At 46.8% G+C, this 17189-nt stretch overlaps 1 protein-coding gene across 1 annotated transcript in view; it reads left to right on the top strand.

Annotated features, from left to right (window-relative positions):
- Positions 1 to 917, top strand: part of CD177 (CD177 molecule) — an 11642-nt gene extending 10725 nt beyond the window's left edge. The window contains exon 9 of the mRNA XM_011997684.1: positions 292 to 917. Coding sequence (XP_011853074.1) covers positions 292 to 503 — 212 coding nt within the window. The 3' untranslated portion in view covers positions 504 to 917. The remainder of the gene's footprint in view (positions 1 to 291) is intronic.
- Positions 918 to 17189: the final 16272 nt, after the last annotated feature.

The following is a 17189-nucleotide window of genomic DNA, read 5'->3' as shown; positions in this document are numbered from 1 at the left end:
TGGGGGCCTCGGCTTCTGGGTCTGAGGGAGGAGAGGCTGGGGCCTGGACTCCTGGGTCTGAGGAGCTGGGCCTCTGGGCTCTTTGGTGTGAGGGAAGAGGGGCTGGGGTCCTGTACTCCTAGGTCTAAGGGAGGATGGCCTAGGAGTCTAGGCTCCTTGATCTGAGGAGGGAGGACTGGGGACCTGGACTCCTGGGTCTGAAGGAGAAGGGACTGGGGCCTGGACTCCTGGGTTCACGAATTTGGCTAGGCTGTACTTTGTGTCCTTTCTGATTTGGTCTTCTCCCTCTAGGTGGGATAACCACCACAATGGGCATTCAGGGCTGTGTGGCCCAACCTTCCAGCTCCTTGTTGAAGCACACCAGACAAATCGGGATCTTCTCTGTGCGTGAGAAGGGTGATTCTGAGAGCGGTGGGGCTGGGGGCCTGGAGTCTCTCACTTGGGGGGTGGGGCTGGCACTGGCCCTGGCGCTTTGGTGGGGGGCTCTTTGCCCTTCCTGTTAACTCCATTTCCCCCACGATTCTTCACCCCTGCTGACCACCACACTCAACCGTCCCTCTGACCTCGTAACTTAATGGCCTTGGACACCAAATTCTTTTCCCATCCTGCCCATGAATTATCTTCCCCACACACAATCATTCATGTCTACTCACCTAATAGCGACCCTGGGGAGAGCCTGGAGCAGCTGGACTTGTCCTATGGGAGAGGGGACGTTGGAGGAGTGGCTGCATGTATCTGAATAATAAAGACCTTGTCCTTTCTTCCAGTGCTGAGGTTTCTCCATGTGAGGGGACAGCAGGACACCCAGGGATCTAGTGTGGGGGAGGAGAGGAACCTAATGAAAAAATGATCATCCAAAGCCTGCCCTTTATTGGTCTGGTTCATGTCTCCAAACCAGCTTGGATGGTAGCAGAGACCATTACCTGGAGGGGAAGATGCACTGAGACGTATGAGGCTTCCAGCCAAGGTCCTCACACAAACAGGTGGCTCGTCCCATCTGAGCGGCTGCAGGACAGATTAGTATAGTCATGCATTTAATAACGACAGGGATATGTCTTGAGAAATGTGTCGTTAGGTGATTTTATCGCCATAGGAACATTGTAGAGAGCACTTACAAAAACCCAGATGGTACAGCCCAACACACACCCAGGATGGATGGTAGAGTTGACTGCCCCTAGGCTACAAGCCTGCAGTGCATGTTATGGTGTGAATACTGCAGGCAATTTTAACACCACGACAGGTATTTGTGTATCTATACACATCTAAACGTAGAAAAGGTACAGCATAAATACAATATTGTCATCTCCGGAGACTACCGTTCTATGCGCAATTCGTCATTGACCCAAACGTTGCTATGTAGCATCTGCCTATCATGGGATAATTGACATAAGGGCTTGAGAGAACTCCAGAAGAAAATGGGTTAGCATTTTCCCAGAGCTGTTACCGTTGGGTCTTTCTTACCACCATCGCCCAATAAGGGCGAGGAGAGGAGCCACTGCTGGAATCTGCAGAGAAGAGAGAGAGAGACACACATACACAGACAGAAATAGAGAGAGCTGGAGAGAGAGCCAGAGACAGAAAGAGAGAGATATTCAGAGAGGGTTGCCTAACAGGAGCTCCCATCTCAGGCTGAAAAACACATCCAGCCCACAATGATACTGGGGAGGGAGGTGGGGAACTAAAATTCCAAACTGATGTCCTCATTCTGGTCTGCAGTTGAGGTTCCCCACTGACTGAACCCCCTAGAGGCTGGAAGCAGGAGACTCCACTGATCCAGCCCCCATAGATCTACCATTTACAGTAGAGAACAGAGAAGAGGGGAGGGAAGAGGAGAAGAGAGTGAAGCTGGAGAAGGAAACAGAACATGTCTAGTACCATTCACTCCCTTGCCTCTACAGCATCCACCCTTTCCCTTTGTCCAGATGTAAATCAGAGTCCAAGCCAGGCGCGGTGGCTTGCGCCTGTAATGTCAGCACTTTGGGAAGCCGAGGTGGGAGGATCACTTGAGCCCAGGAGTTTGAAACCAGCCTGGGCAACATAGTGAAACCACTTCTCTACAAAAAATACAAAAAATTTACCTGTTGTGGTGGTGCACATCTGTGGTTCCAGCTACTCAGAAGGCTGAGGGAGGAGGATCATCTGAGTCCAGGAGGTCAAGGGTGCAGTGAGCCAAGACTGTGCAACTGTCAACTCCAGCCTGGGTGACAGAGTGAGATCCTGTCTCAAGGGGGAAAAAATCAGAGTCCTCCGTGCAGATGACACACAATTCCAGTCCTTTCCTCTGTCACAGCAACAGTGTGTGTGATGATGACAATGATGCTGTCCTCCCATTATGCCGGGCACCAGTTCTTCGCCCACAATGAGAGGAAGATGGGGAGGAGATGGCTTCCAACACAGCTGCTGAGGTCCTGGGGACAGGGCTGCTGGTGCTCAGAGCTGCTTTCTTCTAGTACATTCCACATTTTCTTCCCACCTCCAAAACCTCCTTTGGATGTTATTTGTTACCTGCAACATAACCCAAATCTTGGTTCTTATGGAGAGTTAGTCTTGGATGGCCTTGTCTTTAGTGAGTTTCTATAGTTTTCCATGGAACAGGGCCCTGGCCAAGGAAATGTTACCCCCATGAGTTGCCTGCCTTCAAAAATAGCCGCCTTGTCCCAGCCACCTGACCTCCCTCTGTAATCAGATGCCGTTCCCCCGACTGCAGAGAGACCTCTCCTTTGCCTGCTGTTTTGGCAGCACGAGGGGCACAGGATGGCTGGAGGGCTGTCATGGCTTCCCACAGATCAGAACTAGGAAGAGATTCCTCATCCACGGCAGCCCAGGGCCATGGGGACAAGGAGCAAGCATTCTCTCAGTGGGCTGGCAGATGCAATCATGGGAGGGACTCGCCCTTATTCTTCCTGTCTTTCCTGGATCTTTGCATCTGGCCCTGGGAAAAGTGACCTGATGGCCTGGCTGCTGGTTTATAAGATGTGTGGCATCTCCTGTGGGGTAACGGGGTACGGTCTCCCTCCTGGTGCCCTGATAAGCCACACACGAGCCATTGCGCCATTCTGAGAAGCAGCTGTCTCCGTGTCGTGGGGCACCTGAGATGGTCAGTGGGTTCCACGGGTGTGAGTTAATCACCTCCCATTCTTTGCGTTAAGATGTGTCCCCCAGTGGAAGTAATCCTGCATAGGTTCCAGAGCCACAGGAAAGGCCCTGTTCACGGAAGCACTGAGCAGGGTCCAGGGAAGTCCAGTTGGAACCCTCAGTGTGTGTGTATCCCTGTGAGGACAAAGCCCAGTCCCCTCCAGGATGGGATGTGTCCTGTGTGGCCAGCCTATCCATAGTGGTCAGGTAGTCCTCCTGTAAAATGACACCTTCCAGGGTCTTAGCCCTGGGCTGTGCCTACACTGGGCGGGGCTGGGTACAGTGTGCAGCCAGGCCAGTGCTGGGAGACTCAGTCCACTTGTGGTAAGGTACGTCGCTGTCCTCCCTGTCCGTGTGGACATCTGTGCCTGGACCCCCTGAGCAAGCTCTGAGGGACACAGTCTGCCTGACAATGTCCACCAAACAGCAAGAACCTCATCCTCACAGCACAGGTTCTGGGCTTAAGGGTGGGGACGGCATAGCTCACACTTTGTGCCCATCCCCAGAGGAACATCCATGTCTCCTCCCTGTCTTAATTTTACTCTTTTATTCTCTTCAAGTCCTTGACCATGTGGCCCACTCTGGGTTCATGCAATGGGCCCAAGTCCATCTCTCCTTGCAGAACCCCTGAGGCTCTGCCCATCTGAAGGATTTCCTTACGTCACTCCTCAGGACCGCCTGAAGTGGGCACTAAGGCAGCCACCGTCCACTTCTGCTGGGTGCCAGCTCACCGTGAGGACCCATCCATAAGCCTGGTCTGCAGTTTCCTCCTCTGTATGAGGTCATGGGGCTTCCCAGGAGCTCACAGATGTGGTAGAGGGAGGGGCAGGAGGAGAGGTGCCATGGGAGCCTGAGTCACTTGCTGGCCTTGGACCTGCCTGAGCCTGACCCCATGCTCAGCTCTCCTGTGGATGCTGGAGGCTGCTGTGCATACCTCAGGTTATGGTTTGGTAGCTCAGAGAGCACCAGGACCTGAACTTGATTGCCCCAGACCCAGGGATGAGCCAAGAGCTGCTTTCCGAGTGATAAGAGTTACCTGCAGGAGGAGGCGCAGAATTTCTCTAGAACCTCCAGTTCTGCACTGTGAATCTTTTGGAGCTTGTGAAAAGCTCCATAAAATAACGCACTGGATTTGAAACATGGACTCTCTTACATTTGTTCATTTCTAAGTATACTCATCCAGGAGTTATTGAGAGTAACATTTTGCAATTCCATCTGGAGTGATTTACTGGGAAGTGCTGTGGTTCATTTCTTTCTTTTTGTTTTTGTTTTTGTTTTTTTGTTTTTTTTCTCCAGACAGAGTCTCACTCTGTCGCCCAGGCTGGAGTGCAGTAGCGCGATCTTGGCTCACTGCAACCTCTGCCTGCCGGGTTCAAGCAATTCTCCTGCCTCAGCCTCCTGAGTAGCTAGGACTACAGGCGTAAGCCACCATGCCCGGCTAATTTTTTTGTATTTTTAGTAGAGACGGGGTTTCACCATGCTGGCCAGGCTGGTCTCGAACTCCTGACCTCGTGATCTGCCCACCTCGGCCTCCCAAAGTGCTGGGATTACAGGCGTGAGCCACCACGCTAGGCCCTTAAATTTTTTTTGAGACAATGTCTCACTTCTGTTTCTCAGGATGTAGTGTAGGAGTGTAATCATGGCTCACTGCAACCTGGACTTTCTGGGCTCAGGTGATCCTCTCACCTCAGTCTCCCGAGTAGCTAGGACTACAGGTGTGTGTCACCATACCCAGCTATATATTTTAAAACTATTTTTAGTAGATAAAAGAGTTCATCATATTGCCCAGTCTGGTCTGCAACTCCTGGGCTCAAGCCCCACCTAGCCCTCCTAAAGTGTTGGGATTACAGGCATGAACCACCATTTCTGGCCCCCTATTTTGAAATTTTACTTAATTGATAAATATTCAACACATACACATACACGTGTGCATACTCAAAGAAAGCAGATGACTTTGAGATTATGACAAAGGTGGGGGCTTCATGATGGAATTAATGCCTTTATAAAAACAGACACAGGAGAATCGTCTCTCTCATTTTCTCTGTCTTTTCTCCCCCTCCCAGCCCTTCACCATTTGTAGATACATTAAGAAAACAGGCACCTGCGGGAAAGCCCTAGCCAGGACTGAAGCAGCTGGCACCTGGACTTTGGACTTTCCAGCCTCCAGAACTGTGATAAATAGATTTCTACTGTTTAAGTCACCAAGGCGACAGTGTTTGTTATAACAGCCCAAGCCCAGGAATATACTGTCTGACCCTTGTTTTGAATGAAACTCTTCAGTTTCTTCATTAACTTAGCTGGCAGCTCTTGTCTGCAGCAGCACCAGAGGCCCCAAGAAAAGAGCTCCAGCAGGGCCTCAACCTTCAAGGATCCCATGGGGCCTCCTTGATGTCAGGACCTGGATGTCAGGTGAGGCTTCAGTGATACAACCAAAATGTGAAATCATAAGTGTGTTTACCACTTACACTGGCGAGCACATGCCAACCTCGACACAACAGATACAGACTCTAGAAAGCCCAGACAGAAAGGAGAGGAGGGACCTGTTGGCTTTTTCGGGTCCAGGGTGTTATCTGACAGGTGTCCAGCAGGGAGCTTTAATGGATGTGTTTAAAGCAAGTAAACACTGGGGCATGGAGATCACGCTGTGACTGAAAGGTGGTCACTTTAAATTTGAGGGCAAATGTCAGAACTGTCAGTTGAAAGGAAGCAGCTGGAGAGAGGGGAGCCCAGCACACTAAGCAGGAGAGATGCCTCCAAGATTTTATCTCTGGCCACCAGATGGAGTCATTTGGACCGGGTACAGTATTTGAGACTGTCATGGTGACCAAGTTCTGCCTCTGAGATGAGGAAATTAAATGTACACTTTTAAAAATGCATGTTGAGGCAACATGAAATTATGAGCCCTTGTGACACCCAGGGACTCTAACAGGGTGTGGTGCTGTGTTCCAGAGTCAGGGTCCTGGATTCTGGTCCCTCGACAGTGAGAAATGAAGATGACCTGTCTCTGCTCCCCCTCTGCTCCCCTGAAACTGATCTTTTCACCCCGCACCTCCCTGCTCTGCTCCCAAACCCCCTTCAGTGCTCATCCCGAGACATCACTCCCCATATCCCAAAACATATCGCCCCCACGGCATGCACAGTATAGCCCAAAGCACACAAACACAAACTCACAGATAGTGACAAAAATCTGTGTTTGGGACATGTGATTGTGAAACAAGGAGGACAGTGCACTCACAGCCACAGAGACTGGGACTCGAGGGGCTGGAACATGATGGAGCTGTAACATAACATGTGTGAGTTCATGTGAAATGTGAAGATTCACGAGGAATAAAATGCAGCCTGGCCTGGGGCCACCGCCGTACACACTTCCATCCCTGTCCACCAGAGGGCGGCAGAGCTCCTACTGGCCTGCTGCCTCCCGAATAGCTGTAGAGCTTTCTCAGCAGGGTCCACAGCCCAGCAGGGTCACCTCTGCACCCTCCAAGCTCTCCACACAGACTCTGTCAGCTCCTCCCTGCAGCCAGGCGGCCGCCCACCTGAGACTGCTCCCTCTGCAGGCAACCCCCCACACGCCCTCCTTCCTGGGGCTCACCCAAAAGGGCATCTCCCAGAGTGGCCATGGTGCACGTGATGCCACACTGGGTACTTTTTCCTTGTGACTTCCTTTCAACTTCATCAACTCCTTCTGTGACTGCTCTCTAAATACCTGCCCCTGCTTTTCTGTCCTGTTTTCTGGGGCATCCCAGGCTGAGCCCAGTGCTGACACAGAACAGCGGCTGCCTGAGTGCCCATGGCATCCCCAGGAATCACCCAGGCACCCTGTGACCTGCCGTCTACATTGGGGGGCTCAGAGAGCATGTGATAGTCCTGCTGGTCCTGAATCTGGCTAAATGAAGCTGCCAGGTGAAACCAAGCCTCCCCTGGGTCAGGCTACAGGGAAATGGGCAGAGAGGGAGCCTCAGGCCAGACTTCTGTATGTCCAGAAGTAGAATTGCTGGATCAAGTAGTAATTCTTTAATTTTTTTGAGAAACTGCCATACTATTTTCCACAGCAGCTATAACATTTCTCATTCCCATCAGCAATGCACTAGAGCTCCAATTTTTCCACCTACTTGAAAACACTTGTGGTTTCATGCTATTCTTGTTGTTGTTTTTTATTAAAGCCATTTTAATGTGTGTGAGGTGGTGTATCATACTGTGGTTTTGATTTGCATATCTGTAAGTATTAGTGATGTTGAGAATCCTTGCATGTCCTCATTGGCCATGTGTGCATCTTCCTTGGAGAAGTATTTTAGTCTTTTGTCCCCTTTTAAAGTTGGGTTTTTGGATTTTTGCTGTATTTGTTTTGTAGTGGTTCTAGTCAAGTACAAATTGTGAGGTCCTGTTCCAGCCAATGGAAGCTGGACACAGCAGTAGGGTGGATGCGTCAGGTTATAAATGACCCTGTCTCCTTTGTTCGTGTGTGCGTTCATGGCAAGACTTCTAGCAAGCGGCACCCTTTCTGCAGAAAGTAACCTTTCTGAGAGATCCTCTGTCTCAGTGTTGATCTTTGTGACACCGAGCACCCATTCCCAACAATTTGGAGGCCCCAGTGAGATTAACATTCGCCTCTGGGACAGTCTTTGGCCCTCTCTCATGGGGAGCCGCTCTGCCGCCCTTGGTGGCCGCCCCAGGAGGACAGCCGGGACCTACCCGGTGCAAGGGATATACTTGGATTCTCAGCAATGCAGGGAAAGACAGAGGCTTGTGGGACCATGGTAACCAAGCGACTCCGTGCATGGGCCAAGGTGGGAAGAGCCACAAGAGGGCGGCAAAGTACTTCCTTGGTGGTCAGCTTTTGGGAGGCTGAATGTGTATGCTCTATTATCAGCCTGTTGCTGGGTCCAGGCAGTGTGTGGATACAAACAGGAGTGTAAGGAACCTCCAAACGGGAAAGGGAGGAAGGTTAACCTCCCTGGGAAAGAGAATCGGTGAAACACCTCTGGCGTGACAGATTAAACTTTTAGCAAGCCTTTAAGGGCCGGAGAGACGAGACATCCCCCGTATCTGGGGGATTCAGCCATCACAGGAAAAGAATAGGCAAAACATCCCTAGCATGAGGGATTGGACCTATTTGGGATTCAACATGGGAAATGCTTCTAGTAGGACTGGGACAGGAAGTAGACCAGGCAACAAGGGAGGGGAGAGTGACCAAATTCCTCCTGATAGTCCCTGAGGACTCATGCTAAAATATTGGAAAGAGGATGAGCAGACTAAACATAAGAGAAAACAACAGAAGATTAAATATTGCTGCTTCCTGTGGATCCAAGAGCCAGTCTTAAAACCTGCCATTTTCTGGCCAAAATTTGGTTCAGATGAGGCTTGGGTTCGTCAACTTTTAATAATGTAAGTTAACAACCAAAGCCCCGTGTCCCCAGAAAAAAATGGATTATCCCCTATGCTAGCAGCAAGGGTCTGCCCTTCTTTACCCCTTAAATGACTTAAAGAAGGTAACAGACAGAAACAAAAGGCCTGAGGGCAGTCAGAGGGATGCTTTAAATTATCGTCCCGAGTTTCTGAAACCCAATGCGCTTCCGCAGCCCGCTGTGCTGCCGCAGCCCGCTGTGCTGCCGCCTCCTCCTCCTCCTCCTCAGGCGGAAGTCCCGCCTCCTCGTCCTCCTCAGGCAGAAGTCCTGCCTCCCCCTACTCCTCGGGAGGAAGTCTAGCATCCCCTCCTCCTCAGGCGGAAGTCCCACCTCCCCCTCCTCAGGCGGAACTCACGCCTCCCACTCACACTCCAGGGATCACTCTGAACTCGGAGGCGTCTGGCCCCGAGAAATTATTGCCTCAGGGGCTTAATCATCCCCGTTGTCCATTTAAATGTCCTTCCTCAAAAAGAAGTCTCCAAAAAGAGATAGAACAATGTAAAAGGGACATTCAGAATCTTCCTTTTCCTTGCATTCCTAAAGAACCGACTTCCCAGCTCTTCCCTCTAAAACAAAGTTCCACAAGGAGGGGGCACAATTGGCTTTATAAATGCTCCCTTAACTGCCTCTGAGGTCCGAGGCCTGAAGAGGGAGCTCAAGCCCCTGCTAAGTGATCCAAAAGGCGTGGCAGAACAGATCGACCAGTTTTTAGGTCCCCAGTTGTATACCTGGACGGAGTTAATGTCGATCCTAAGTATCCTCTTCTCAAAAGAGAAGCGAAACATCATCCACGGAGCCACTATGGCAGCTTGGGAACGTGATCACCCTGCTGGCCAGGATAATCCAGCAGCAAATACTAAATTTCCCGCTCAAGACCCACAGTGGGATAATAATAATGAAACCCACCAAGACCATATACAAATTTACGAGAATTAATTGTTAAAGGGATTAAATAATCAGCACCCTGACCTCAAAATCTCACTAAGGCCTTTGATGTACAACAAAAGAAAGACGAAAGCCCCATGCAATTTCTAATTTCTAAGTATGCTAATTTCGATCTAGATGGCTCCCTAGGACAATGGATGCTGAAATTGCATTTTGTCACAAATAGCCTAATATAGCAAAGAAATTACAAAAAAATGAAAAGAGGGAAAAATCGGTCAATCAAAGAGCTTCTAGAGGAAGCACAGAAAGTATATGTCAGGAGAGACGAAGAAAAGCAAAAGCAAAAGGCAAAAATATTTTGGCAAAATTTACCAGGGCAAACAGTCCCAGAGCAAAATTTCAGCTGGCACCCTGGCAGCTGGGGATGTAAAACGGCAGAAGACAGAATCGAGATTGAAGGGAACACAGTCATAGCAAGTATTGTAAAGGGTGTAAACATAAGAGAGAAGAAAAAGAACAGACAGGGAAGTTCCGGAATAGGGAGAAAAGGAGGGCAAGACAGATGTTACAACTGTGGAAAGTTAGGCCACTTTAAGAGAGAATGCCCTAAGCGACAGACTACAGGGGGAGCTCCTCCCTCATTCCTGCCTTTAAAGAGGAGGAATGGGGGGAAGGGGGGTCAGGGGCTCTTTCTTTTCTACCTCGAGTCCCACCAGGAGTCCTTGATAAATTTAAAGGTGGGACCTAAGCATGAGTCAATTACTTTCTTAGTCGACTCAGGCACGACTCACTCCTCCCTAGGTGTTCCACCAACAGGGTTAACATATTCTTCAGAGGAGTTGTTAGTCTCTGGAGTAAAGGGAGAAGGATTTAAAGAAAATATTTTAGAAGGTGCCAAGGTAAAATATAAAGCCTGGTCAAGTAACATTCAATTCCTATTAATTCCTAAAGCAGAAACTAATCTACTTTGGAGAGATTTAATGTTAAAATTAGGTATTGGTCTACAGGTTAGCCCAAGAGGGTTCTTAATCTCACTAAATTTGCTAACTACAGCAAATAAGCTGAAAATTCCCACTGGTGGCTGGTCAAAAGAAGGAAACTGAAGGAGGTTACAGATTCCCCCAATCCAAATAAAATTGAAGACTCCAGGGAGAGATTGTAAGGAATAAATAGTATCCTATCTTCTTGGAAGGGCAGATAGGGTTGAAGCCTGTAATAGAAAGACTTATAAAAGATGGGCTCCTCAAACCTTGCTTGTATCCCTATAATACTCCCATTTTACCTGTCAAGAAACCTAACAGGTCATACCGATTAGTGCAAGATCTTAAAGCTGTTAATGAAATAGTGCAGATGACTCATGCAATCATGCCAAATCCCTACACTTTTTTTTTTTTTTTTTTTTTTTTTGGAGACAGAGTCTTGCTCTGTTGCCAGGCTGGAGTGCAGTGGTGCCATCTTGGCTCACTGCAACGTCTGCCTCCTGGGTTCCAGTGATTCTCTTGCCTCAGCCTCCCGAGTTGCTGGGACTACAGGCACCCTCCACCATGCCCGGCTAACTTTTGTATTTTTTGTAGAGACAGGGTTTCACCAAGTTGGCCAGGATGGTCTCAATCTCTTGACCTCGTGATCTGCCTGCCTCAGCCTCCCAAAGTGCTGGGATAACAGGTGTAAGCCACCGTGCCTGGCCCATCCCTACACTATTCTAAGTAAAATTCCATATAGTCATCAGTGGTTCACTGTCTTAAATTTAAAGGATGCCTTCTGGGCATGTCCTTTAGCAGAAAGCAGCCTGATCTGTTTGCCTTTGAGTGGGAGGATCCCCACAGTGGGCAGAAGCAACAACACAGATGGACAGTTCTGTCTCCAGGATTCGCAGATTCACCAAACCCTTTTAGTCATGCCTTAGAGAAAGTAATAGAGAAGGCTGCTATCCCAAAACAGCTACATTTACTTCAACACATGGATGACATCATTCTTTTATCTGGAGAGGATATAGAGAAAGTAAATAAGTACACCATCTATTTTCTAAATCACTTATACACTGAAGGGTTACCAGTCTCAAAAGAGAAGCTCCAATATGTGGAACCAGAAGTCAAATACTTGAGCCATTTAATTAGCGCCGGCAAAAGAAGAATTGGTCCTGAGCGAGTGGAAAGAATTGTGTCCCTGCCACTGTCCCAGATCAAACAAGAACTTAAAAAGTTTTTAGGAGTAATTATATACTGCCGATTACGGATCGACTCCTATGCATTAAGAAGTAAATTATTATATGAAAAGTTAGCTAATAAGGGGCCTGACCCCCTTATATGGTCCTCTAAAGAAGTAGATCAAATTAATAAACTGAAGCATAGACTAATGTCTGCTCGTTTTAGCTTTGCCTTCTCTTAAGAAGCCCTTCCACCTTTTTGTTAATGTAAGTAATGGAGTAGCCTTAGGGGTGCTCACTCAAGAACACGGAGGCTGGTGACAACCAGTAGCTTTTCTGTCTAAGATTTTAAATCCTGTGGCCAGTGGGTGGCCCCAGTGTATTCAATCTATTGTAGCCACAGCCATATTAGTAGGAAAAAGCAGAAAAATAACCTTTGGCGGGTATTTGACTGTGAGCACATCTCATGAAGTCAAGGCCATTTTGAGCCAAAAGGCAGGAAGATGACCCACTGATTCCAGAATTTTAGAATATAAGGCGATTCTGTTAAAAAAAAAAAAAAAAAAAGGATGACTTAAATGACTTAACCATAACAACAGATAACTCACTCAACCCTGCAGGTTTCCTAATGGGAAATCTATCGCTACAGACAGAACACTTGTGCCTCAACTGAATTGACTACCATACAAAGGTCCAGCCAGATTTAGCTGAGACTCCCTATAGATCGGGGCAACACCTATTCATAGACAAGTCCCCCTGGGTGTTTAATGGGGAATAACACAGTGAATATGCAGTAGTAGATAGAGAGACACTTGAAGAAATTAAATCAGGATAGTTACCCAATAGCTATTCTGCTCAAGCTTGTAAATTATTTGCCCTTAGTCAGGCCTTGAAATATTTAAAGGATCAGATAGAAACTATTTACACAGATTCTAAGTATGCCTTTAGGGCAGCCCACACACATTTGGGAAGATTTAGGCTGAAAAAGGTCTTATAAATAGTAGGGGCAAAGTACTTGCTCATAAGTCATTAGTAGTTCATGTCTTAAATAACCTCCAGCTACCAAAGGAGACAGCCATCCTGGACATCAACATGATTTTTCCTTTCAGAGCCAAAGGAATAAGCTTGCAGATCAGATGGCCAAAAAGGCTGCAGTCTTAGATATGCCCATTTTTCATGTAATTCCCCACCTTCCTTCTCCTATTGTTGTTCCTATCTTCTCCTTGGCTGAGAAAGAAAAATTAGTTGAAATCCCAAAGCAAAAAAAAAAAAAAAAAAAAAAAAAAAAAATTCAGAAGTAAGCTGGATACTTCCAAATCAAAGAGAGATGCTATCTAAACCCTTTATGAGGGAAGTATTATCCTATTTACATCAAGGGACTCACTGGGATCCCCAGACCCTATGTGACGCAGTTCTCAGAGTCTTTAGGCGTATTGGCATTTATACTCTAGACAGGCAGATCACAAATGGCTATCTCATCTGTAAGAAAACTGACAAACATGCTTTAAGGAAATTATCTCTCGGAGGAAGAACTCTGGAGTTAAGACCATTCCAAAATGTCCAAGTCGCTTATACTAAAATGCCACCCATTAGTTGGCTACAACACCTGCTAGTAATAATTAACCACCTTACCCATTGGGTAGAAGCCATCGCCTTTCCTAAGGCAACTGCCTTAATATGGTAAAACCATTGATTGAGCATATTATACCCAAATTTGAAATAATAGAAGATGTTGACTTAAACAATGAAACCCATTTTACTGCACATATTATTAAAAATCTGGCCCAAGTGCTAGACATAGAATGGGAATATCATATTCCCTGGCATCCCTTATCCTCCGAATGAGTAGAAAGAATAAATCAAACCCTTAAGAATCATCTGACTAAATTAATTCTAGAAACTTGTTTACCATGAACCAAATGTCTTCCCATTGCTTTATTAAGGATCAGGATGGCTCCCCAAAAGGATACAGGCCTGTCTCCATATAAAATGTTATATGGATTGCCTTATTTACATTCCTCAGCTAATGTTCCTATGTTTGAAACTAAGGATAAGTTCCTCAGAAATTATATACTTGGTCTCTCCTTTACCTTTTCTTCTCTTAAGATCAAAGGTCTCTTAGCATAGGCACCACCGCTAGAATTTCTAGTTCACCAGTACTAACCCAGGGACCACATTCTCATCAAAGGGTAAAAAGAAGGGAAACTTGAGCCCGCCTGGGAAGGCCCTCATCCTGTACAGTTGACCACCAAGACTGCCGTGCACACAGCCAAGAGAAGATGTCATACTCAAGTCAAGAAACCATCTTCCTCATCAGAATCATGGGTTACTGTACAGGGATCAAGCCTTACCAAGTTAAAGTTAAAAAAAAAAAAAAAAAGCTTAATTTCCATATCCTTTCTATATTGCTTCCTTTTCTTTCCTGATTCTGTTACTAGCTCCTTTTGTTATTAATGTAACTAAGTCTGACTCAACTCAGACCATTGCCTTTAATACATGCTCTGTCATACCTTGTAAAGATGTGAAGGATCAATGACAGCTAACCTTTTCACACAAGTATTTGTGCCCCAGCCCTCTAGTTGACATAGTTCCTCCTAGCACTCACTGTTGTGAGCACCTGCAGCCGAGACACCAATTTTCTGCTCCTACAGCCTGGCAACCTTGTAGTAGCTGGGACTATGTCCTTTGGACTACTCAGGAGCAAGGTTGGACTTCCACGGAAGAGGTTTGTGCAGATCTAAAACCCCTCATCTATTTCACTAAAGGGACTGCTCCTTCTAATTGCCAGCCTTATCAGTGTAACCCTCTCCTTCTCTCTATCACCACCTCCACCTTAACTGACTCTAAACCTGCCCTTAGTTGCTCCTATGGTATGGGGATTGACTTAAATGGGAAACACCCCCTAGGCATTTTTAAGATATGCATTATTCCCCTATCTTCCCCTTCTTCAGTAGCCTCAGTTTTAGATCCTATCCCAGTTACTCCTACACCTAATAATAAAATTAGGGTGTCTATTGTAAAGATGAAGGATCTAAAACAAACCTTAGCCATTAAGACAAGGTATCAAAATGCAAATGCCTAGCTGGAATGGATTAAATATTCCATTCGCACTTTAAATAAGAGTGACTGTTATGCTTGTGCACACAGTCCCAGACTGTCACCTTTCCACTCGGGTGGTCTCCTTGTCAACCAGGTATGGACTATATGGTCACACACAGCTGTGACCATCAGTCATTGTGAGAAAGATTCTACCACAGGCTAAATCCTATCAAAATCCCACTGCTTGGGATAATCTATCATGCCAAGCTCTCTCTCTCTGCTGTTTCCTAAAGTTTGACACCCTGTGGGTCAGCCCCCAAGGGCAATCTAGCTTCCACCTCTAAATGCCAAGTTTACTTTGTGCCTCTCATGGCAAGTGGAGAATTTGGTGTTCTTTGGAAGCATAAAAGTTTGCAAGAAGCTCAAGCCTTTCCAGGAGCTTGCCTATCAGTCTGCTGTTAGCTACCCCTGAACAAATGTATGGTAGTACCACGAAGGACCTTTACTGAACACTCTGCCAGATAATTGGAGGAGTATTTATGCTTTAATCCAATTGGCTATCCCTTTCACCCTGGCATTTCATCAACCTAAAAAAAAGTAAAGACAAAACACTGCAGGCCAAAAGAAACTCCTTATAAATCCTTTAATCCTCAGGTTTACATAAACGCTATTGGGGTCCCATGAGAAGTGCCAGATAAATTTAAAGCATGAAATCAAATAGCTGCAAGATTTAAATCTATGTTGTCTTGGTGGGTAACTATAAATAAAAATGTCTTCAAAGCTTTATACAAAAACTTGTCCCTGCTACTCTCACAAAATTGTTTCCTAACTCTCCACCATATTAAAAAAACTTACTTCTCTTAAAAGGACAAACAGAGCAATTAAGATAGAACATATTAAACAAGTTTGAAGAGGAATTATAAAATATAAGGGGGGGAATTGTAGAGAACGGAATAAATAGAGGTCCTCTTCAAAGGGATTTTCCTCCCAGTCTAATTGAAAATAAATAGTAACGTCTCTTAAAAGCAACATTTTCTCAAAGATCTGTGCTAATATTCTTAAATTTTGCCAGTCATAATAAAGAAATCAATATACTCCGTGTTCTTAGCTCCCACATTTTAGCCTAGATATTTGCCCTGACATGCCTGAACCAGTCCAAACAAGCATTAGGTCATGGCCTATTCCTTTTCCTATTTGAAAATGTTTTTGCCTCTCTCAGCATTCCACAAGTTAGTTCCTCTGTGCCTTTGTTCTCTTCTGCCTTTGCCTCTTTGGGAAAGTTATAAGTTGCTAGCCAATTGAGTCAAGTACAAATTATGAGGTCCCATTCCAGCCAATGGAAGCCAGACACAGCAGTAGGGTGGACGCGTCAGGTTATAAATGACCCTGTCTCCTTTGTTCATGTGTGCTCTCATGGCATGACTGCTAGTGAGCAGCACCCTTTCTGCAGAAAGTAAACTAGCCTTGCTGAGAGATCCTTTGTCTCAGTGTTGATCTTTACGACACCGAGCACCCATTCTCAACACCAGGAAGCCTCTTCCCTGGACACACTGTGTGAGTATTCGAGACCCTCCATTAGGTCTCCACATATAGCAGCTGTGACCATCAGTCATTGTGAGGAGGATCCTACCACAGGCTAAGGAATCAGGCAAGAGAATCAGCTACAGAGAGAACCCAAAAGTTGGAGATGCTGGTTGCTGACACGGAGCAGGGTCCCTGTAGTTCACAGGTCCAGCTAAGCTAAAAGTGCCACCCCCCTTGAAATCCGGGCACCCCTGAGAAATAGCCTTTTCCTAAGGCCTCCTCCATGGTGACACAACAGTGTCCCTCATTGTCAAGCTTCCATAAAGGACAGTAACCTGGACAGGACCCATTCCAGCTTCACCCATCCTTCCTCCCATAGAGCAGGCCTCAGGGCTCAGAAAAAAAGTGGCAGAGGCCAATGAGGCCAGAGATGGTGAGAGAGCAGCAAGCTAGGGACAGCTGCCTGGAACAGGAGCAGGTGGGTCCACAGGGAGAAGGTGGTGCAAGAAGGAAAACCCAAGAATGGGCAGAAGAGCAGAGGAGAACCCAGCCTCTGTGGGGCTGCAACCTAGAATGAGACTGAGTGTGAAGTCATCTCACCAGGGAAGGTCAGGCCTCAGGAACAGGAGGGGAAGCAGCTCCCACCTTTCCTGCCCTGGACAGAATGTGCCCCCTCAAAATTATTGAAGCCCTCATCTTTAATGTGCTGAAATTTGGAGGTGGCATTTCAGAGATAATTAGAGTAAGACTAAGTCATAAAAGTGGAGGCTTCATGATAAAATTAATGACCTTATAAATAGAAGAAAACACAGGAGAAGGGTCTCTCTCTCCCTCTTTCTGTCTCTCCACTCACCTTCAAGCCCTATCATGTGCAGATACAGCAAGAGAGCAGGAATCTGCAAGGAAGCCCTCACCAGGACTGAATCAGCTGGAACCTTGAACTTGGACTTTCCAGGCTCCAGAACTGTGAGAAATAGATTTCTGTATTTTAAGTCACCTAGACTAAGGTGTTTGTTATAGCAGTTGAAGCCCAGGAAAGCATCATCTCACACACT

Source organism: Mandrillus leucophaeus, unplaced genomic scaffold, assembly GCF_000951045.1.
Source record: "Mandrillus leucophaeus isolate KB7577 unplaced genomic scaffold, Mleu.le_1.0 Scaffold546, whole genome shotgun sequence".
Lineage (NCBI taxonomy): Eukaryota > Metazoa > Chordata > Mammalia > Primates > Cercopithecidae > Mandrillus > Mandrillus leucophaeus.
The sequence above is the reverse complement of the archived record's forward strand: the minus strand, read 5'-3'. Positions and strand labels throughout refer to the sequence as shown.